The following is a 21,828-nucleotide window of genomic DNA, read 5'->3' as shown; positions in this document are numbered from 1 at the left end:
ATCAATCCCTTTCAAAATAAACTCTAAGTGAAAGACAAAGACGCTATTCTACAGCAGGAAAGGGAACCTGACTGCATGTCAGATAAAGTTGTTTTAAAATATTTTTCTTTGGATAGAAAGAGAATGTTATTCTGCACTCAGACTTATCTGTGAGATTCATTTCAAACACATTTACCTCTAAAAACATGTATTGTGTGTAAGAAATAGAAACCCTTAACTACAGTTCTAATATGCTCCTTGTACCTTTACTCCTGTTGTTACTTGGCTTGGATCCTTTTTGCGTTTTCGCACCAGTCTTCGCCGTCTGTGTATATGATACATTTTCTCTGCAGCAACCCAGGACTTTGGTTTGTTGTCTGGAGGAATGGTAATTCCATATTCCCACCCTAAAACAGGATTTGTTAGTTATCCTTCAGATAAACAGTGTAAGTTATAAACAAAAGGAGTTTGGGTTCAGTGTTAAAGCAGTTCTGCAGATGGTAAAGTTTCATTGGAAATAAAATAAATCCATAAGGGACTATTTTAGTATTGCCAACCCTAAACATTTAAAAGTCATGGGTCGGGTCACAAAAAAAATTTACTTACTGGGTTTTGAGACTTTAGGGCGCATTGGGGTCATATTTGCATGCTTTACAACCAGGAGGGCTAGAAACTTACTTTTTATTTTAAATGAAAGCTGGAATTCAAACATAATCACATGACCTCAGGTTTTAAGAAACACACCAATTATTGTGAGAAACATGACAAAAATCACAAGATTTGGCAACACTGCTTTTTATATTTCCACTGTACAAAATTGGAATTCAACAGCCAGAATCTGGGGTCCAGATTTTTATGTAGTCTAACTTTCTGCTGTGGAAGGTATTATGACTTAACTTGAGCACAGGTGGCAAAACTACATAAGAGGAGTAAGAAAACTTAGATTCCAGTGATGCCAAACAGCCAGTTGTTTCACTGGACTTAAAAAAAAAAAAGAAAACAGCTATCCGAGAGTCTTCAGGTTCTTTAGAATTCATCCAAATTCATGATAGTACTGCAGACTTCTGGGCTTCAGATACTCTTCTCTTAAAACTGTCCCTTCTTCTTTCTCAAGTCCCTTGTTTCTTGAACTATTATAGAAATGTTCCATAGATTTTTTGTTTACTGGCAGGCTTTGAAGTCAAATATTTTCCCCAAACATCCCTATAGTATCCTAACAATCATCTCATTACATGGTTTACACCACACCCACACCCTCTTGAACTATTTGCTGCTGGATCAATGGGTCCATCTTATATTTGGATTAATTATGAGCAGGTGGCAATAAGAGCAGTTCTAATAACAAATAGTGTCTCTTTACTGTGCTTGCGAATTTCTAAAGTTCATCAGACCAGTGGTCCATCTAATCTAATATTCTGTCTCGGACAATGGCCAGTACCCGGCCCGTCATAGAAAGGCACAGGAAACCCCATCATTGACAGCTTTATAACCAGCTCATGATGTAAGTTTCTTCCTAACCCTTTTCAGTCAGAGTTGGGTTATGCCCAGAAGATTGAGGTTTTATTTTCCTTTTACGTAACTGTGGATGTTCTCATTGCCTATATAAATATCTCATTATCTATATCAGACCTTTTTAAAATCCTACTAAGCTTTTGGCCTCAATGGTATCTTGTGACAATGAGTGCTTAACAACTTAAACAAGACACAAAAAAAGTACACCACCTTGGATTCTGCTTGATGAAATGTGCTTACAGACACAGCAGACAACCTATGAAACTTCACATACTGTGCAAAATGGTGGTGCCTATGATCCAAGGGAGCCCAGGTTCTTTTGTTACTAGTACTTTGCCTAATGTCATGCAAATTTATGTCCTACTATGGGATGCTGCATAATTTAGTGATTTTTTTTAGACTGATAATAGTCTGGTCAGTAAAAGTAGGGTAAAAATGAGAATAGATATAGGTAGTGGGCATTTTTAATTGTGGATTCCTTTCGTAACTGGTACCAGTTTGCTGGGTACATGGTCCCTCAAGTGTAAATATTATCATTAAGATGAAATAGATAATAATGAACTACTTGAAGCATGTGGCTTTGTCTACGCTAGATTCTTCATTAAAATTTCCCATATTGCTACCACCAATGCATCTTCACTGCTGGGAGCCCTAGACTAGATTGGCCATTGGCATTTTAATCACAGTGTCGTCTGACCCTCTTCAGAGAAATCCCGCAAAGGCCAGTATGGGGTTGATGTTGGTCCTGCAGTGTAGATCCCTAGACCCACTACGCACCCTCTGTTGGATCCAGGGGAATGGTAGCTGAGTCCTTTTTCTGCACAGGAAGAGGAGAAGTGTACATGGAGGGTCTCCTTAGTATGTCAGTCTTGAGGGTAGAACCGTCACCCTGTTATTTCAGCCCATAGATTTTCCCAGGTGGAAATATTCAACCATTACTTTATATTTTAAAGCTTATGGTAGTTTTGCCTGAGTAGAGAATGCAGTATCATTCCTTTGGACTGCGATCTGGCATTTTGTCCCTTCAGCCTATTGCACTGCATTATCCAAAGGAGCACACAAATGAAGAATCACCGGTTTTCAGGCAAACCATCAGAACTTAAAAATAAATGCACATGTGATTCCAGGTGGAAAAGGAGAATATGACTGTTGTCCTACTGGCTTAAATAAGTATAACACACACTCAGTCTCTCATGTACCTGCAGCGTATTTAATTCAACACCAGCCTACATCATCATTAATTCAACACCACTGTCGTCATCATCATTATGGAAGTGTCCAGAGATCCCAATCAGGATGGGAACTCCATTGGGATAAGCACTGTACAAACATCCAGGAAGAGCTGTTTCATGCCCCCCAAAATTACAATCTAATATAAGACAATAAGTAGAGTGTAACAAACAACTGGAGTATGAGAGTAACAGTTTTATAACTGTGTGCTTACATGGCTATCCAAAACTTGATGGTCCTAAATCATAACATGTTTTTAAATTTATGAAACAACTGCTAGATTCTCCATAAGTTAAGGTTGCAGCCAAGTTTCTATTTAAAGCCACATTTTGCCGCCTCTTTAAGTTCTACATGCAGAAAAACCAAATAAGCCTTGAAATATAAAAATTTCCCAGAAATCACTAATGTTCTTCTACCTAGTTACTAACATGTTCTTGGTTACTTGTATTTCAAAATATTGTAGTGAGACATAACAACCTGTTGAAAGTTTTGGAATACATTCTTCTACCTGATTGACTGTGAAGAGTTTGTCCTAATAAGTATACTATAAACAGTTAATCTTACCTTTCTCGTCCACCGCTCGATTTATATCATATATCCAAGCATCATCTTCCCAGATCCATCCAGGGGGACAGGTAATCTCACCAGGTGGTGCAGTTTTTTCTCCATTCTTTCAGGTAGAAAAAACCAAAGGGTTATATACCTTAAAAGATGTAAAAAATGCACATGTAGCATAACCATATTGTAAGTCTGAATAGGAAGTTGGTTTGATGGGCTCAAATCAACCACTCTCAGCTGCAACTCAGGATGAAGCAAATATTTTTGTAATAAATAGCTGGTGAAACATCACTGTATTCTTCTGTACTAACTTGTTTTAGGACACATATTTTGCTAATGTCAAAATAGAATATTAGACATTTCAAAAGCCCGTCATGCTGTGAAAAATTAGGAAAAGGGGGAGCAAAATAGCTCACAGCTAAGCAGAACTCTTGTAACCAGAATTTTAAAAAACGAAAAGTATTGGTTTGTAAGAATCTCACCACATCTGTGTAGGGCTCCTCAGCTGCTTTCCATTCTCCTCCAGGATAACGACTCTCATTTTGGTACACTTCATCTGTAAACTCACTATGACCTGCATCAGCTTCAGTCAGCAAACTGTGAAGTCAAAAGCAAATATATTAGCAAAGCAAATCATTAAACTACAATTACTGAATAGAACTACTGTAGGGTGTGTGCACATGTGCATGCATACAAAAAATTATCACCGTCCTCCAATGGACGGTTGAGTAAGTCTGAGTCTATGTGCCAAAAGCTCTATTGCTTTTAGCTAATGGACATTTTTCTTCAGCCATAGTGGCAGAGGCCTGTGCTTTTGGAGCACAAAGATTTGAGTTTTATTGCACTGTCACTGTGAAGTTCCAACTATCCATAGTGTGCAGTATAGACCACATAAAGACTTCTTTTCCTAGAATTTCCTGTGATTGCTATCTAGACCTGCTTTGAACGCTCTCAAAAAGTGTATATATGTAAATATATAAAATATTAATGCATATCATATATAAACACACATATTTCATATGTACACATGTATAAAATATAAACAATTCTCATATCAGAGTTTTCTTTCACATTTTCTTAAAATCTTTTGATCACTTATTCCGTGTAAATCACGGGCATTTTTCAAGCCTATTTTGTCCACTTACACTGCACAATAGTACAATAGTGCTGGATCACTGTTCTAGTTGAATGATTGACAGTCATAACATGAAAAAAAAATCAACATTTCTGTGAAGACTACCTACGAGCTACATATGACTGCACAGCAGCTAACTTAGGATAAGGAGGGGAAAGGCAATTAAATGGGCTGCCAGTTGATTCTTTTGTCACAGCTAGTTTATTTGTTCATTAAAATGTTGCTGAAATGCATCCAATATCAAACTTTTTCATTCACATTACAGTACTCAAGTTTCCCAATTTTTCAAAAAACGTTAGCTGTACTGTGAATTTGGACTAACTTTGACTTTTTTCCACCTCCTAGGTGTGACTGAGTTTAAAAAAAAAGTAAAATATTTTACTGATATATTTTTTGAAGTGTAAACATGATTATTAAAAGATGACTAATTATTTCAGATAAAATGAATTTCTCCAGTTTTAATTCCTTGTCAGATCTGATTTCAGAAAGAGCTGCAATCTGTTTTATAATGCCATCTACTGGTCAAATAAAGTTGTGTGGGTTATTTTCTGTCTAATGGAAGAGATCAGGCATAATTGTTTTTACTTCATGTTTTCACAAGAGGCTTTTCTCCTTTATCAGCTGAACTGTTCCCAAATGTATACTTATTGTTTCTCTGCATGTCATAGACCATCAATTGAAAAAATTAATCTTGAAAATCAGTCCATTCACATGAAGATTTAATTGCTAAATTTTAAGGACCCAACAGCAGGTCTCTTCCTGTTGTACAGTGGCAGTCCTCCTATGCTTGTTCACTGCCAGAACACAAGAAGAAAACACAGAGATGAAATTCTTGGCCCTACTGAAATCAATGGGAATTTTGGAGCCAGAATTTCACCACTAGTAGCTATTACAGTTTAATCCAGTCTCTCTCTGTGTATGTGAACATGCACTGTTATTGGGTTGCATCCTTTCAAAAAGCAAAATAAATAAATAAAAATTAAAAGCCTCATTGGATCATCTCCCCATCTAGATGGTGATTTGTACACTGCGTGGATATGATGTGAACTGGAGGTTTATAATGGACTCCACAGTAAGCTGAAATCTGAAGAAGCTTTTGTTAAACAGACAGTCACCTGATCTATCTTAGGTACTTATATGGCCACATTGCTGTAGCAATCTGAGCTCCTCACAGTCTGCAGTGTATCCTTAGTGTTCTCTTCTCAACACCTCAGTTGTACCTCCATGTTACAGATGGAGAACTGAGGCACAGAGAGTTTAAGTGACTTGCCCATGGTCACACAGCAAGTCTATTGCAGAGCAGGGAATTCAAAAATTGCACCAAGGTCTTCAGTATCCCAGGCTAGTCCCTTAATCACTGGAAATCTTTCTGCATGTTCACAGCAGAAGGCTCATCCTTCCTTCTAACAATGTAAATACGGATTGTACTGTTATTAAATAACTTTGGCCGATTGGCTAACTTACTCTCCTACTAAAAAAATTCTGTTTAAAACCTGCCCAACCCCACTTAAACCCAAGAGATGAGTTTATTCTGCACATTCTGAAAATAACTAGGAAACATCGCAAACCCCTGGATTGTGTAGAAATCAGAAATCTGACCTTCTTTCAGGATCAACCATCCATTCTCCTTCCCATTCCCAGCCCTTTGGGGGCAAAAAGAACTCTCTTTTCAATTTAATTTTTCCTGTGACATCAGAAAACTTGTGGCGACCAACTAGTCCTGAGGTGCCCCACTTTCCAAACATAAGAGCTTGATTTTCATACTGTTTGAGAGAGAAGAATGAAAGAGCAGTTTAGGGTCCAAAGAAAAGCTCTTAGGAAAATATAAGTGTATATTTATGTAATCATTACAATTCAAACATTCTACTATATGTGGCCCATATCTGAAATCAAAGGACCAACCTATTAAATAGAAAATACTGTTTCATACTCCAAACAGAAACAAGTAGGGGTGCTGTCTCCTCTATATCTGCTGTCTCCGTCTCCTACCACATTTCCTCCTCATCCCTACTCTGCCACTGACAACTTCAGTGATCCTTTCATCTCTTCCTCCTACCCCCATCTCAGTGCCTCTTCAATGCTACCCTGTCTGCAGTGAATCCCCTCCCAACCTACACCCTCTCTTCATTCAAATCTACAAACCTATTGCTTCCAAGCTGCCTACAGGAGACAGCTTTAACTTTTTGGTAAATAAATTTCCATTATAATGAAAACATGTTGTACCATAAATTAATCACTACATGATCTCGTTAGTGTAAACTTTGTCCTTCTCCATGTCCCCTTCTTCTTTTTGTTGAGTCACATGTAAAATTGGATTATAAATTGATCAGGGCAGGCACGATAGGACTGATTCCGATCTTACACTAGTTTCACACTTCCATTGTTTTTAATGGAATTATTCTAGATATATACTGCTGTATGTTGAATCAAAATTTGATCCCAGATTGGTTTTGGGCTTTTTAACCCCTTCCTCCTGTAAAATTCCTAGAATATTTTTGGATTACTGTACCAATAGTAAAAAAAACTTTGTCCCATAACCATTTGTATCTTATACTTAAGAAATCATGGATTTTGACATTCACTTTCTATTTTAAATTACTTTCACTACAGGTGCCTGAGTACTGCCAACTCAACTAACTATAGGGGTAATGGCTACACAGGCTGCTGTCATATGAGCAGCGGTTCAGCAACTATATAGATAGAATAATAGAATATCAGGGTTGGAAGGGACCTCAGGAGGTCATCTAGTCCAACCCCCTGCTCAAAGCAGGACCAATCCCCAATTTTTGCCCCAGATCCCTAAATGGTCCCAGATTCCTAAATTGAACTTGAAGGATTCATGCAGGGTTCATGCACTTGGCAACATTCAGGGCACACCCTGAGTGTTGTGTAGGAGCAGTGCACACACGGCTCCTCTCAAGGGCATGAACCTTGGAAACTCGCCCAGATGACATGAACCATGGGAAGCCTCCCAGGACTGGGCTCAAGGCCCGAGAGCAAGGAATGCGGTAGATAGATATTGGTAAATAAGAATATTAAACAAAGCCAGTGTATTCCTTTTATCTGTTGGAGTATGTAATGCACAGGAGGAGGGAGAGAATAAAAGAGAGGGTGGAAAGCTGACAAGCCAGGCCAGCCTGCTTGCTTGCTTGCTTAAAGCCTTGTTCTGTCTTGTATTTGGACCGCAACATGAACTCACAACCCTGGGTTTAGCAGGCCACTGCTCAAACCACTGAGCTATCCCAGATGTTGATTTCCATTACTGCTTCGGCACACTGTAGCAATTACTAGGTAGTGCACATAAAGAGTGCCTGAATCTTATCATTAACAGAAGAATAAAATTGTTTCTTGGATTAGTCTAGATTCTTCTGATATTTTGGGCTCTTCGATTACAGAATACCAAGAAGGCTGTTTTAAATATTATCCACCTAATTTTCACCATCCCACTACGCACGGTAACTCCTAACACTGCCATATTATGGTATTATCTCTTGTAATTGGAATTTGCTGGGTTTGCCTCAATTTTTCTGTAGTGTTTGTTCCAATGAATCTTTCTGCTCCTGTGGATTAACCATTACTAATCAATACAGCCTATGTTTGTCTATTCTCTGCTCAGATATGAACAAGCAATTAAAGTAAAAAGGTTCTTCATATAGCAACATGCTATGGGACAGATTTTAATCTTAATTATGCCAATATAAATCTAGAATCACTGTACTGAAGTCAGTGGAGTTACTCCAGATTTACATCTGTCTAACCAAGATCAGAATCTAGTTTTATGAGTTTGTCAGAGACATCATCTGGAAGAGATGTTGGGTCTGATTCTCCACTACCTTGAACCTAATCTAGTCATTTATATCTATGCAAAATGAGTGTAAAATGACACCAGTAATTCATGTCAGAATGTCAGTACATTCTAGAGTAAGTGACAAAGTTTCATGTAAGAGTAATATATTTAACATTAGCAAGCATACCATTTCTGCAGAAACACTGAATGTTCCTTCTGCAAAGCTATTAAACTTTTTTTCAGCTGCAGTCAACCCAAGCCAAATATTAACTCGCAACTGCACTGGAATTTTGGCACCTTTGTTCTTGTCCTGTGGGTACTGGAATATGTAAAAAGAATAGTTATCCTCTGTTATCATAGACAGTAAATGTAGGTTCTGAATAAATGTACATAATAGCTTAGACATATAGAAAATAATACATGGGTTATCCAAATACTCCTGCACTGCAGTTTCCTGCTTCAGTGGTCACTTCAAAATGTCTTTATCAGCAAAACCCCTGGTGCTTGACAGATATCACCAGAAAACATCCTAAAAAGTAGATCCCCACCCTTGATTTACTGGCATGCAAGAGCTAAACATAGGAAGATTATTGCTTAACTCCTTTCCTGTGTTTCCTTTCCAAAGTCTCGCATACCAATAAGTTTGCCTCTGCCCGGTACTGAGAACAATTATAACTTCATAGTTCAGCGTTGGTATTAGTATTTCTTTGTCACGAGAGGCTTGAAACGCAGAGTTCAGAAAGAATGTTTCACTCAAATAGGAGGCAAGTGCTATACACAGTACAGTTTTAAAGTAAGAGATTGTCTACACTGGGAAATTTCCTGGCATAACTATACTGATATACCAGTATAACTATATCTCTCTGTGTGGATACTCTTATCCTGGAATAAGAGTGCCTTTTTCTGGTTTAACTGACTTTCAAAGAGACAAACTTAACCAGAAAAAGTCACTGTAATTCTGGAATTAGGGTGTGCACCAGAAAGTTATACCAGTATAACTATAGCAGTCTAATTATACTGGTATAGCTGTGTGGGGAAATTTTCTCATGTAGACGAGCCTTAGGTATTAGGTTCAGACTAACATCCAAAAGTTTGAATATTTATCAGCAGCTTCTCTGAATGATCCAAATCCACCCAGTAAGAGTCTCTAGCCATGACAGATCCATCCACATGCCTTCTAGCAGCACCAGCACCCACGTTGGCAGAATAACCAGATCATACTTCCGAGCTCTTGGATGAGGTTCTGAGCCACGGACCAGAAGCTGATTCTGATTCTCTGTTACAGTGGGCTTTCCCATCATACGCTGTGTGCTGTTTTGGCGAAAGCATCTGCAGTTTGGCTCTTTGTGGCTGACACCTCACACCCTGAGTCTTATCACTCCACCACTTCAGAATTCTTACACCTCTCCTGTGCTGCTGTCAGACTGCGCCATACTGTATATCCTGCCAGCAGCCAGCTACTTAGGCTGCTGTCACCCACTCACGAGTTTTTCTACCTTGTTTTGTAGCAAGTTGCACTAGAAATGTCTCTCCTCTGCTATGGATCAGAGGGTACAATATGGCCCTAAGCATCTTAATGGAGGTACACATGGCTTTAACTTTTCATAAAATTAGCTAAGGGAAAACTTCTGATGGTAAAAATAGCACATTGTTTTTAAATTCAAGCTGTAGTGTTTGAAGTGGCACAATAAAATTATCTCAGTACCTTTAGAAAGATGGTCTGGGTCTTTCCACAGTATTTACCAGATGCTTCAGTACTTGTAGTAGAATACAAAACCTGGTGTGCGGGAATGCGGGCATAAGCTAGTCTCTTCTCTCCCCGGATCATCCAGATGATCACATCAGGTATACTGTTTTGTGGCTGTTTTTTTAAAAGAGAAAAAAAGAATCAAAACTATATTCTGCAATTAGCAAAATTTCAAACTAAACCAGTGTTTGGAGAGCAAAAGCAGAAATCAGATCTCTTTCAGGGATTTATTTAAGACAAAACAGAAATACAGATCCATGATACTAATATATGGGAGAAAAATTTCTTTTGCAAATAATTAAATGTCATACTGTTCTGAGATGATGATTAGAAAAAAGCCAAACAAGTCTTATAAAAAGATTTGATAAAGAAGCTGGAGGTATTCTATGAACATTTTCAGTCACAAATGGTTTATAATGAATATGTGAGGCTAGATCCTTTGGCCCAGTATGTCCCTTTTGTGCTGCTCCACTATTGAGGAATTCTTGGCCTGCATGGAGCCTAAAGTCAATGGGACTTAAGTACACATTTAAAGGCTTTCCTGAATAAGGATGGACTTATGCACATGCTTACGTGCTCTCCTAAATCAGGGCCTGAAAGATGAAATCATTGTAACAAGAAATTTAGCAGAAGCTAAGTAAACATCCTGCCAGCGGTGTGCTGCCCCTTATACACTTCTGTTGGCTGTGTGCTAATTGCGAGTCTCACACTGGTTATCATAGCTTTTTACCAGTGATTTTTTAAAATTAGCAATGGCAAAGAGAAGATGAATATCGCTATAGATGAGATGAAAACAAATTAAAAGACTAGCTCATGTGAAAACAGTCATTTATTATGTTCTAAAGTTACTCAAGGGATTAAAACAAATTAGAATAACTGGTCTAAGCCCAATTTAAATAGGTTTCTCTAGCTGCTGACCCACGGAAATTCTGGATGCACAGACCCTAAGGAAATTTGCAATTTCCAGACAGACTCATTAGGCAGACAGTGCTGCCCCTTTATCTAGATTAGAACCAAGTCTCTGGGTCTTATCCTGCTACCCTAACCCAAGAAAAATTCTCAGTGAAGTCAACTGCAATTAAAAACTTTACATTAAAATACATTTTAAACATATTCCTGGAAAGAAGTATTTTTCACTTTCTGAATTTGAAAATTACTGGGTGGAGAAGAATGGATGAAGGTTTCTTTTAAGACCTGTGCAATACATCAGCTTGAATCTGCGGTATATGCAGGCATTGTAGTTATTTTGTAGAAACTGTGTCTTTTTAAACCAACTGCATCATATGTATGTTGAAGTACTGACCTCTTCGGTCAATGGCATTAATTTATCCGACCAGTCTTCAATTTCTGCCAAAGTGGCCTTCACATCGGTAGCATCATTTCTCATCCTTGTTGCTGCCTCTAGAATGTGTCTGAGAGACTTGAGGCGCAGTTTTTGTATCTGTGTGTCAAGAACTGTGACATTGGATTTGCCTTCTAAGAGGGGCAATGGCTTACTGAAAAGAGAAACAAAAACTTTTAATAATATAGATCTTCCCTCTTAGCACCTAATTTCATTAAACAAATGTTGGAGGAGCACAGGTGTTCGTACTTAAAGAAAAAATTTAACTAAGCTCTATAATATTATGTATCATCACCAGTATTTCCCTGGCGACAAAAATAACAGAAATCCATCAGAATAATGCTGTAGGGTCCAGTCCCACAGACACTCCTGTTGGGCCTAGTGCTTACTACAGAGTTTAAGCCCACTGACCGCAGGCCTCGGTTTATGATAAGCACTACTGTAAAACAGCCTTAGATAGATGTAATTTGTTTTGCTACACTTTCCAATTTTTCTACGTATCAAATTAATGTAGAAGATTCATGTCTAGAAATGGATTTCAAAGGTGAAATCAACATTTTCAGACTCTTTTCATTGACTGAAAGCTGTGAGTGCTCAATAGTTCTGACAAATAAATCACTTATTTAAGTATCTAGCTATGAAGTTATCTAACTTTCAGGCACTCAAGTTTGAAAATTTGCACCAAAGTCCACTGCATAGAAATTGGTGAGACATCAGGGTGCACAGTTGCAATGAACATAACTAGGAAATTCCAGAGTACAGCAGCAGACCCCAGGGGAGAAAGTGATTGTAAAATGATTGTACTGATTTGTTAAAGCGATAGTTTTCCTGAGGTCTTCAAATGTATTCGTTTTACAGAAGCTCCTTGCTACTCAGTTCATTAAGGTGCATTTAATATGGTATTAGAAGAAGCTCTTTTTCATAGCATTTTCCTGAGCTGTTGGTGAGATTGAAAAGACTTACTACTGAGTCTGAACCATGTAATCAGAAACCAGATGCACAAAAGCTCTGACCCTGCAGAGCCTTAATGCCAGCTGTATTGCATACCAGCATAAGTAGTCCCATTTCCTTGAATGTAAGTACAACACTTGGTAATGGGTGTTTGTGGGATTGGGCCTAAATATAATAGAACTCAGGCTACACCAGCTACCTCCTGAAAGCTGCTGCAGATTTCAGGTTTATAAAGGGCCTTAAAGCTTGTGGCAGATTTCTAGTCACTTAAAATATAACGTGTATATATATACAAATACAATATATGGAATTATGTTTCTTAATGCCATTCAAAAGTTTATTGTAAACTCTTTAGTGACTGTCACTTACTATATGTTTGTACAGCGCCTAGCACAACGGGGCACTAATTTATTTGACGCCCCCAGGTGTTACCACAATCACATTGTTTAATAATATGTTTAATAAAGCCATAGGAATTGTTTGAAAGAGAATGTGTGTGTGCACGAGTGAGATAGAGAGATTTTATATATATACAAAGCGGACGTACCCACACTTTTCATGTGGTTGTAATGACATGAGACTAGGGTTGGTCCTAGACAATGTGCTGTCCTAAATGAATTTCAATATGCCAATCCCTTTCTGCCATCCATTCTGTCCTGCCCCTATTAAACATTTTACTAAGTCATTTAAATTTCATTTAGGAATTAAAATTCCTACTAGTGATTTCTTACTAAAATGTACTATAACTCCATTGTGTTGGTTCTTCTCTTTCCCCTCCCTTCCTTATTTTTTCACTCCACTTCCTGTATATCTTGCTGAATCTCTTCCTCCCTCTTTTTGTTTTCTCTCCAATTTTTTTAGTGTAAAATTCTTCCCTCTTTTCCACTTTTTTTTCTTTTTCCTGTTTTTTATGTTGTTTTCTCATCAACTTTACCCATGATTTTTCAATCTCTCTCTCCTCCAGTTCAGTCTCTCTTCTCTCTCATACTGCCCATTAATATATCTCTGCTTTCTTCTCCAATCCCTTCCCCCAAGTTTAGAAATTATTCTTCTCCAAACATCACAGCTCGGACACTTATTGCTCTGTCTAAATACACACAACTTATTGACTCACTTTCATTCCCTCCCGGGAAAGTCATCCCATCACAGAAATTTTTGAACACATTTTTTTGTGCCCTGGCCTTCGAGGAGAAACTGGGAGTTCTCCTCTCTCCCCTCCCCATGAGTGGGGCTGCTAGAGAAGATTCTTCTCCCTCCTGCCGAAGAAAGAGATCCTCTGTGGAAGACCTTTCTTCCTTCTCATGGTGGGAAGCGTTCGTGCCTTGAACAGCTGGGCCTCTGGACTGAGTGCATTGATCAGGGCTCAGGTGGCTTGGCTGATGTAGCATCTGACCAGGTTGAACTGAGTTCCAACCATCTGTTCAGCATCAGCTCTGCTGGGCCGCTTCTCAGTGAACACTGATTTGTTGTGATGGCACCCCTAAAACTCAGCCCTTTGGAGAGAAGACCAGGCTTGAATTTTCAAAGGAGTTTAACGGAGTTAGGCACCCAAATCCCATCATCTTTCAATGGGATTTAAACACCTAATTTCTTCAGGCACTTCTGAAAATCTCAGTCTCTGAAGTTATGTCAAAACATGGGTAGCCACACAGCTAACTGATGAATTCCAGCAACCAGGTAGTAGACCGTATTACTCTGAGATTTGCACTTTGTCCTAATGGTATGTACCAAAAAAAAAAAAAAATCCTTCAACTACATTTTTACAAACTGTCTGAGCCCATAAAGGAGATGCTGATATTCCATATCAACAAAACATCCCCAATAGACAACAGCTGAATGTATAACACCACAGAAGCCACATTACACTTTCAGAGTGTGAGTCTCTGAGTGTGTGTGAATGTGTGGAGGGGACAAAGGACACTACTTAGCCACAATTTCAAGAATGGCCCTGCTCAACAGATTCTTTTTTTTTTAAAGTGCTGTTTCATTATTGTCAATTATTAATATAAAATAGAATGATAGGGCAAAAGAAATGGGTTCTAAGGTGATTTTCACATTGTGTTCTTATCTTCCTGGGCTTTGAATGATGAGTTATGCAATAACTTTTACCTTGTATCTTCTACAAGTTCATCTATCAGCTTCAGCCATATCTCTGCCAACTGGTTTTCAGAAACTTTACCCTGTATTCCTGATTTTAGGGCAGCTATGTTGGATTGCTGGAGGGTTTAAAGAAAAGGCACAGAATATATAAACTTACATTCTGTTATTAGTTTTAATGTGAGTTCCACTCCCACATTCAACAAAACAACATTTATTTTGCTAGAAAAACCCAAAGACCACCAAGACATGTTCAGACATTATTCATATTTAACAGGCCTGATCCTGCATTCTTTGCAAAACTGCTGAAAAAGGAGTGCAGGGTTAGGCCCAATATGCTTAACAGTACATAATATTGCACCTATGTACCAATTAAAGTGCAATCCTATGGTCCTATGCATCCCCTCCTGTACAGTTTACTCCTTCTTCTGGCCGGAATACACTGCAGGAGGGATGGTTGTCACTTCCCAGAACACAGACATACAATTAACTCTGCTTTTGCAGCATTAATGTATGTCTATTCTGGAGAGCAAAATGTGCGCCAGATTTGGTTCCCAAATTTGCTCTTAAAGCCCTCTTTCCACCCCATCCCTGAATCTTAAATTCACACAAATAATTTCGATGCAAAACATCAGAATAAAATAAGAATTCCTGAGTCACTTACCAGTCTTTCAACCATGGTTAGGATTAGGTTCACCGGGTCTAGTCTATGACTTATGTCCTCCCAAAAGGAAGTCAGTGTCACTACTGGCTTTGTGTTCACCCATGGCAGGTAATAATAGTAGTTACCTAATGTGAAACAGTAATGTGTTAAGAGCTGTTTTTGAGAGTCTGAATACATACTTACTAAGGACTTGAAATTGTCATCCTTAGTTATGTTGAGTTGTTTCTTATTCTGTGATTAGTTCCATTGATTTCAGTTGGCCTATTCAGGCAGGCAGGTATTATTCAGTGAGAATCTTGCCCTCATTTATCTAATCGATTTATATTTTTCAGGTAAAGTAGTGTCCCTTGGAGAATAAGCATTTGACATGAATAATTTAGAAAGCCAATAAGGTGTTTTTTTTAATTGTCTGATAACATATTTACAATATTCTCTCTAATAATTCACGTGTGAAAGTAGCTTTATATATTTTTTTCTTTAGAATAAAATGTTTTAAAATAATTTTATGAGGGCAAAATTATTTGCTTTGTCTAGTAAATAAAAAAAACATGAAAACAACCTAAAGTGTGCAATAACTAAAGTAAAAATTAAAAGTATTGTATATGTTACTAATCAATCGAGTCCAGTGGTTCCCAAACTTGTTCCGCTGCTTGTGCAGGGAAAACCCCTGGCGGGCCGGGCCGGTTTGTTTACCTGCCGCATCCGCAGGTTCGGCCGATCGCGGCTCCCATTGGCCGCAGTTCGCGGCTCCAGGCCAATGGGAGCTGCTGGAAGTGGCGGCCAGTATATCCCTCAGCCTGCACTGCTTTCAGCAGCTCCCACTGACCTGGAGCAGCGAACCGCGGCCACTGGGAGCTGCGATCGGCCGAATCTGCAGATGCGGCAGGTAAACAAACCGGCCCGGCCCGCCAGAGGTTTTACCTGCACAAGCGGCGGAACAAGTTTGGGAACCACTGGACTAGTCTATCTGCTTTTAAGATGCCAATCATTTGTCTAAGCACTGAACAAGAGTTATGAAGAAAGCACAGAAAGTTCAAAACAGTATCTTCCTCTTTCATATCCTAGTTTTTCTGTGCTTGTGTTTATAACTTTTTTTATTGGTGCCCTGGGCCTATTGACTTCAATGGGATGTATCAACCCCAAATTGGATAGGTTTCATGTGTAACTAATTACAAGATAGAAGATATCAAGAGCAAATATAAATTTACATATTACTTTCAGTCATATCTTCAATAGTCTTTCAACAAATCAAGGTTGTTGTTATCCTAAAATTTGATCAACAAACAGATTGGTTTTCTAAAAGAGAATTCTGTACCTTTATAGCCACACTTCCGTAGCATACTTACCATCAAATACAGCACGGCTGTACTGAGTTGTTGATGCCAAAGGCTTACAGGTGGTGTCAAACTTGTTCCCATAATTACCAATGCTAACCTCAAACTGGATAGCCTCACCAATATCTTGCAGCATGGTAGCAGAATGAAACACAGCAGACAGACTGAATTTTCGTCTGCGCTGATATTTCTGTACAGTATTACAAGAGTTTTTGTTTTAATTAATTAATTTGTACGTAATGGTAGAGGATTAGAAAAAAGTAGCAGTATCTACATGGAAACAACATTTACCTTAATACTTTTACACATTTCTATGAAACGCAAATATGTACATACATACACACACTCCAAATAAGCAGAGGTAAAAATAGGAATGTGTAATAAAATAATACATTTGAAATAGTAAAGATTTCTTAAATTGCAATTTCTATGCTGGGAGGAAGGGAAAGTAATTTTTGCAGCCATATAATTAGTTATTTTTGTGGGGAGATTTTCTGATTGTATATTAATGACCTGAATAAACAAAGGATTTAATTATTACAATTTTAGTATGTCATGTAATTCTCCAAAAAGAGTAAAACCAAGCATTTTGCATCTATACATATTGACAAGTGCGCCAGGAATTACCTCAACAACCAGTGCGTCATCACTGGAGATCGCCTCTATCTTTTTATTCACAGATTTACTGTCAAGTATTGTAGATAGTTCAACTAAGATTCTGCCTCTATAAGCAACTCCTTCCTCCTGTAAGACAATCACACAAAATTCTATATCTAACTGCTAAAAAAAACATACTCCTTTGCTGGCCAGCAAAATTGGAGTTGAAAGCCTGGCTCCCTTGAAGTTAATGGCAATACTTTAATTTCTATTATAAATGAAGAGCAAATATATTTAAGAAATAAGCAACAGTAAATTATAGATGCAACGTTTTTGTATGCTTTATTCTGGACAGCACCAAAAACATTGGTATTAAGCAAATATATAATATATAGACTGGATTTGTAGAGTAATTGAAAACTACTGCCCCTTAGGTTGAAGAAGTTGCTGACAATGGGACATATAGTCTACAAGCATCAAATGGATAGTTACTGCCCACTGGAGATCACATTGTAGCCCAAAGTAGATAGGTTTTCCTATAAATTATATCCTTCAGCCTCCATACAATCATTAATCCTTTTGAAGTTGCATTTTAATCTTAAATGACCTGCAGAATCAGCTGCTTTCTGCTTAGGCTTTTCTATATTAGCTCTTAGGATAATGTGTCCCTCTGTTTTAGACAACTACAGAGCTTCAGCAGTAATATGGGCTGCTGTGCAGAGCAAGTGATGGCCATGGTCCTCACCACCTGCAGATATTTGGAGATGCATAAGGAAATCCCATACCTCTTAGAGCGTAAAAGATGTCTGGAGAATCTGCAAGGGACCCCATGCCCTTGGCAGGACCTCTATGCTAGCATCGCTTCCTGAGAAACTATCCTACCAGGACCTCCCACTGGACCTGGCCTCAAATCATTCTTGACAGTGTCTGATGGTGGGCCGTAGTGTCAGTATTTGTACTTAAATGAGAGAACCTCATTGATTTGCCAAGGGATAATGCCACACAGAGAGGCTATCCCTAGCCCTGCCTAGTCATAAACCTCTTTCCAGAATCCCACATGTCCAAATGTGCATAGCTTGTGTGTACAGGCTCTGTGGATAGGAGGCAGGATGGGAGGATGAAACCAGGTTGGCTCAAACCTATCTCTGTGGCAGATTTTGGAGATATTTTCTGTTTCTTTCATCCCATTGTGGGGAAAATCTAGTGGATGATATATGGCACTTGGAGCATTCTTTCTTGGGAATGGGCAAATGTATCAAGATCTATAGGAAACTCTCATTGATCTTGGGGTATCTGGGGAGCGCAGGGCATTTTCATGGAAGTTCAGTGTCCCCCGCCCCCTCCCCCAACTGATCCCCATCTTGCTTTCCCATGACAGCATGGTTTCCTCACAGCAGTATGGCTAATCAGCCCGTCTCACTCATGCTCTTTAGCCAGTGCTCCACTCCCCTTTGTGTGTGTGTTCAAATATGCAGAAGGGGAGATAGTTCAAAATGATGTTGGTAGGTTCAACTTTCTCTTATTGCTACAACATCCCTGTGGGATTGGATGGGACACTGCCATGGAGAACAGCCATATCAAAATACCTACGGAGGAGGGGTTTCTGTTGGACTGGGAGAAAACGTTCAATATACAATGAAATTGCTGCTCTCCCCTTAAAATCCCTCATCTGAGATCTGTCCCATTTCATTCCCCTGTGCCAATGGGACTAGAATGGGAATCCAATGGCCTCAATCTATATGATCCCAAATGCTCATTCAAAAGTGTATATAAAATTGAAACTTCCACAAACAGAAAATTTTCCTGTTCCATTTATTAAGTAGTGACGTCATGCTAAATGTATGTTATTTTGCAAAAACAAAAATAAAAAGTTTTCTTTACATTTGCCTTAAACTTAATAATTAAAACCAATTCAGTTTACATTTATTGATAATAACAGTTATTTTGATCTGTTTGTATTATAAACGTGAAACTAACCTTTCCAGAGTTTAGTTCATCATAGGGGTCCGGGAATCCAGTGTATTCTCTTGGGCTTCCATAAAGGTTTACGTAACAGGGCCCAAATGTTGGTAAAAAGCCCACCTCTGTTTCCCCTGTGTTTACTAATAGGCAAACATCATCATTAGAAATTAACTAACCATCTTTTAGAGCCACAAGGACATTAAAATTTAAATTCACATACAGTAAAATAAATGGAGTACTTGTGGCACCTTAGAGACTAACCAGTTTATTTGAGCATGAGCTTTCGTGAGCTACAGCTCACTTCATCAGATACATACCGTGGAAACTGCAGCAGACTTTATATATACACAGAGAATATGAAACAATACCTCCTCCCACCCCACTGTCCTGCTGGTAATAGCTTATCTAAAGTAATCGTCAGGTTAGGCCATTTCCAGCACAAATCCAGGTTTTCTCACCCTCCACCCCCCCACACAAATTCACTCTCCTGCTGGTGATAGCCCATCCAAAGTGACAACTCTTTACACAATGTGCATGATAATGAAGTTAGGCCATTTCCTGCACAAATCCAGGTTCTCTCACTCCCTCACCCCCCTCCAAAAACCCACCCCCATACACACACAGGTCTGTGTTCAGCATCACAGAATATGCCTAGTTAATCCTACTGTTTTTAGTGTGCTACTGAAGTGACTCAAGTCTGTTTGTAGAAGGACTAGTAGAATGAAAATTATTAAAGTATACCATAGTATATAACACTGTTAAGTAACCTATTCACCATACCTGGAGGTAGAGTAGTATGTATTTTTTGTGCAAAAAAATAGGGGGGGGAAAGAGATTGGGGGGGCACTAATCTAAAAAAGATTTGCCATTATGCCAAAATAATTAAAAGAACTGCTGTATTTTTAGGTCTCAATCCTGATCCCAATGAAGTCAATGACGAAACTCCCATTGACTGAAATTGGAGCATAAATAGGCTTGGAAGTATTAGATTTATATTAGTAAATGTCAATAATGTTGATTTCACTGTACATATACAAACCAATGAAAAAATAGTTCCATGTATAATAGAAATGTACAGATAGGCAAAGTCAGAAACCAGTTGCTTGAGAACTCAGTAGTCAAAATCCAGTGATTTAGACTTTTGAATTAAGCTTGTTACAAAAGGAGTAGTAAATGAACAGTAAAAACAGATATGATCTGTTGACTTAAGGATACTTACTTTGTATATTTTGACATGTGATGTTGGCAATTTGTGTTTTAACTGTTTCTACAGCTTTAACTTTTTGAACAATAAGAAAAGGAGTACTTGTGGCACCTTAGAGACTAACCAATTTATTTGAGCATGAGCTTTCGTGAGCTACAGCTCACTTCATCAGATACATACCGTGGAAACTGCAGCAGACTTTATATATACACAGAGAATATATATATATATAAAGTCTGCTGCAGTTTCCACGGTATGTATCTGATGAAGTGAGCTGTAGCTCACGAAAGCTCATGCTCAAATAAATTGGTTAGTCTCTAAGGTGCCACAAGTACTCCTTTTCTTTTTGCGAATACAGACTAACACGGCTGTTACTCTGAAACCTGTCTTTTTGAACAATGTGTCATTAAATAAATATCTGATCACCTCCACATAATTTTTTATGACTGTGAAAATTTAACTGGATGAAAATAAAACAAAATGCTTAAAATAATCAATTTTATCCATCAAAATTATAAAAATAAAAAGCTGAATTCTACCATGCTTAAGCATAACAGAGAGTCTTAATTTCAATAATTTTGCCTGAGAAAGGAATGCAGGATAAGACTCAAAATTAGATGTATAGTCGCTCCCATTACTGCCTCTTTAGTGAAGGGATTGTCAGCCTGTGTATTACAAACTCCTTTTTGACTGGCCTAAAATTTCATTCAGGAGTGAAAGTCTACACATTCGCTTATTTTTCATAGATGACTATTTGTTTGCTATAATTATTTTTGATAATTCTGAATACAGTTCAATAGAATTTACATACCAGTTATACTCTAGAGCTAAAAAACAAAAATGAATCCATAAGCATTTATTTGTCATTTTCTTAATTAAAATGGCCAAAATAATTTAAATCCTTTTTTTTAAACGTCTGGGTTTAGAATGTCTTGTGCCAAAACCAGCGCTATTTCAAATCATCACTCTACAAAGACAAGAAAAGGTGTTTCTAATTTAATGCTTACAGTCCCTTACCTATATCAATACTACTGCTGTAACTTGAGTACTGCTCTAATTTTTATGTTTGGTATAAAAGTCATTTGTAGATAGAAGCATTACTCATATTATTGCTATTGCCATTTGGTTTTGTACATATGTACTGCAGCATGTATTATAGTCAGGCTTGAGTTTATTGAACAGAACAGGATACTGAGGAAACTGAAATGATTTTAAGAGGAAGCAGGCTTTTGTTCTCTAGCTCTGGATTTAAAGGAGTTAATTGTGCCTTTATGCAACATTTGAATATATCCCCTAAAAGTGCTTTTAGGTTATTGGTAGATGAACATATAAATAATACAAAAAATTAGAAATAAATCAGCCATACATGCAGAGAAATACTCTACATTTGGGATGGTGCTTGAGATCAGGGGCATGATTCTGAGCTCTCTACAGCTTTACCCGGCTGTATCTCCATTGTCTTTAATGGAAGTATTTCTCATCTATACTGCAGTAAATGAGATCAGAGATAGGCTCCAGGTCTTTCATCAACACCTATCAGTTTTTTCAGAAACTACTTTGGGCAATCTGAATCACAAAATGATGGCTTTACCATTAGGATAAAGACAGAAGAATGTGAAGATAAAGAGCTAAATCCTACAAGTCTTTCACTGATTGCTGACTACTGAGCAATATGTAAAGCTAGCTGGATAGTAAAAGGGAATATGAATGTCCCAATGTTTCTTACTGG

General features: G+C 38.1%; 1 protein-coding gene across 2 annotated transcripts in view; it reads right to left on the bottom strand.

The window, feature by feature from the left end:
* Window positions 1-21,828, bottom strand: part of MYOF (myoferlin) — a 107,389-nt gene that overhangs the window by 30,982 nt on the left and 54,579 nt on the right. For both annotated transcript variants that reach the window (XM_077821164.1, XM_077821165.1), the window contains 12 exons: window positions 18,911-19,035; window positions 16,964-17,080; window positions 16,349-16,526; window positions 15,003-15,127; window positions 14,351-14,457; window positions 11,252-11,444; window positions 9,907-10,062; window positions 8,389-8,520; window positions 6,014-6,177; window positions 3,762-3,876; window positions 3,286-3,391; window positions 244-386 (listed from right to left, as the gene is read on the bottom strand). In XM_077821164.1, coding sequence (XP_077677290.1) covers window positions 244-386; window positions 3,286-3,391; window positions 3,762-3,876; window positions 6,014-6,177; window positions 8,389-8,520; window positions 9,907-10,062; window positions 11,252-11,444; window positions 14,351-14,457; window positions 15,003-15,127; window positions 16,349-16,526; window positions 16,964-17,080; window positions 18,911-19,035 — 1,661 coding nt within the window. The remainder of the gene's footprint in view (window positions 1-243; window positions 387-3,285; window positions 3,392-3,761; window positions 3,877-6,013; window positions 6,178-8,388; window positions 8,521-9,906; window positions 10,063-11,251; window positions 11,445-14,350; window positions 14,458-15,002; window positions 15,128-16,348; window positions 16,527-16,963; window positions 17,081-18,910; window positions 19,036-21,828) is intronic.

This window comes from Eretmochelys imbricata, chromosome 7 (genome assembly GCF_965152235.1).
Source record: "Eretmochelys imbricata isolate rEreImb1 chromosome 7, rEreImb1.hap1, whole genome shotgun sequence".
NCBI classification, from domain to species: domain Eukaryota; kingdom Metazoa; phylum Chordata; order Testudines; family Cheloniidae; genus Eretmochelys; species Eretmochelys imbricata.
This window is presented reverse-complemented; position numbering and strand designations above follow the sequence as displayed.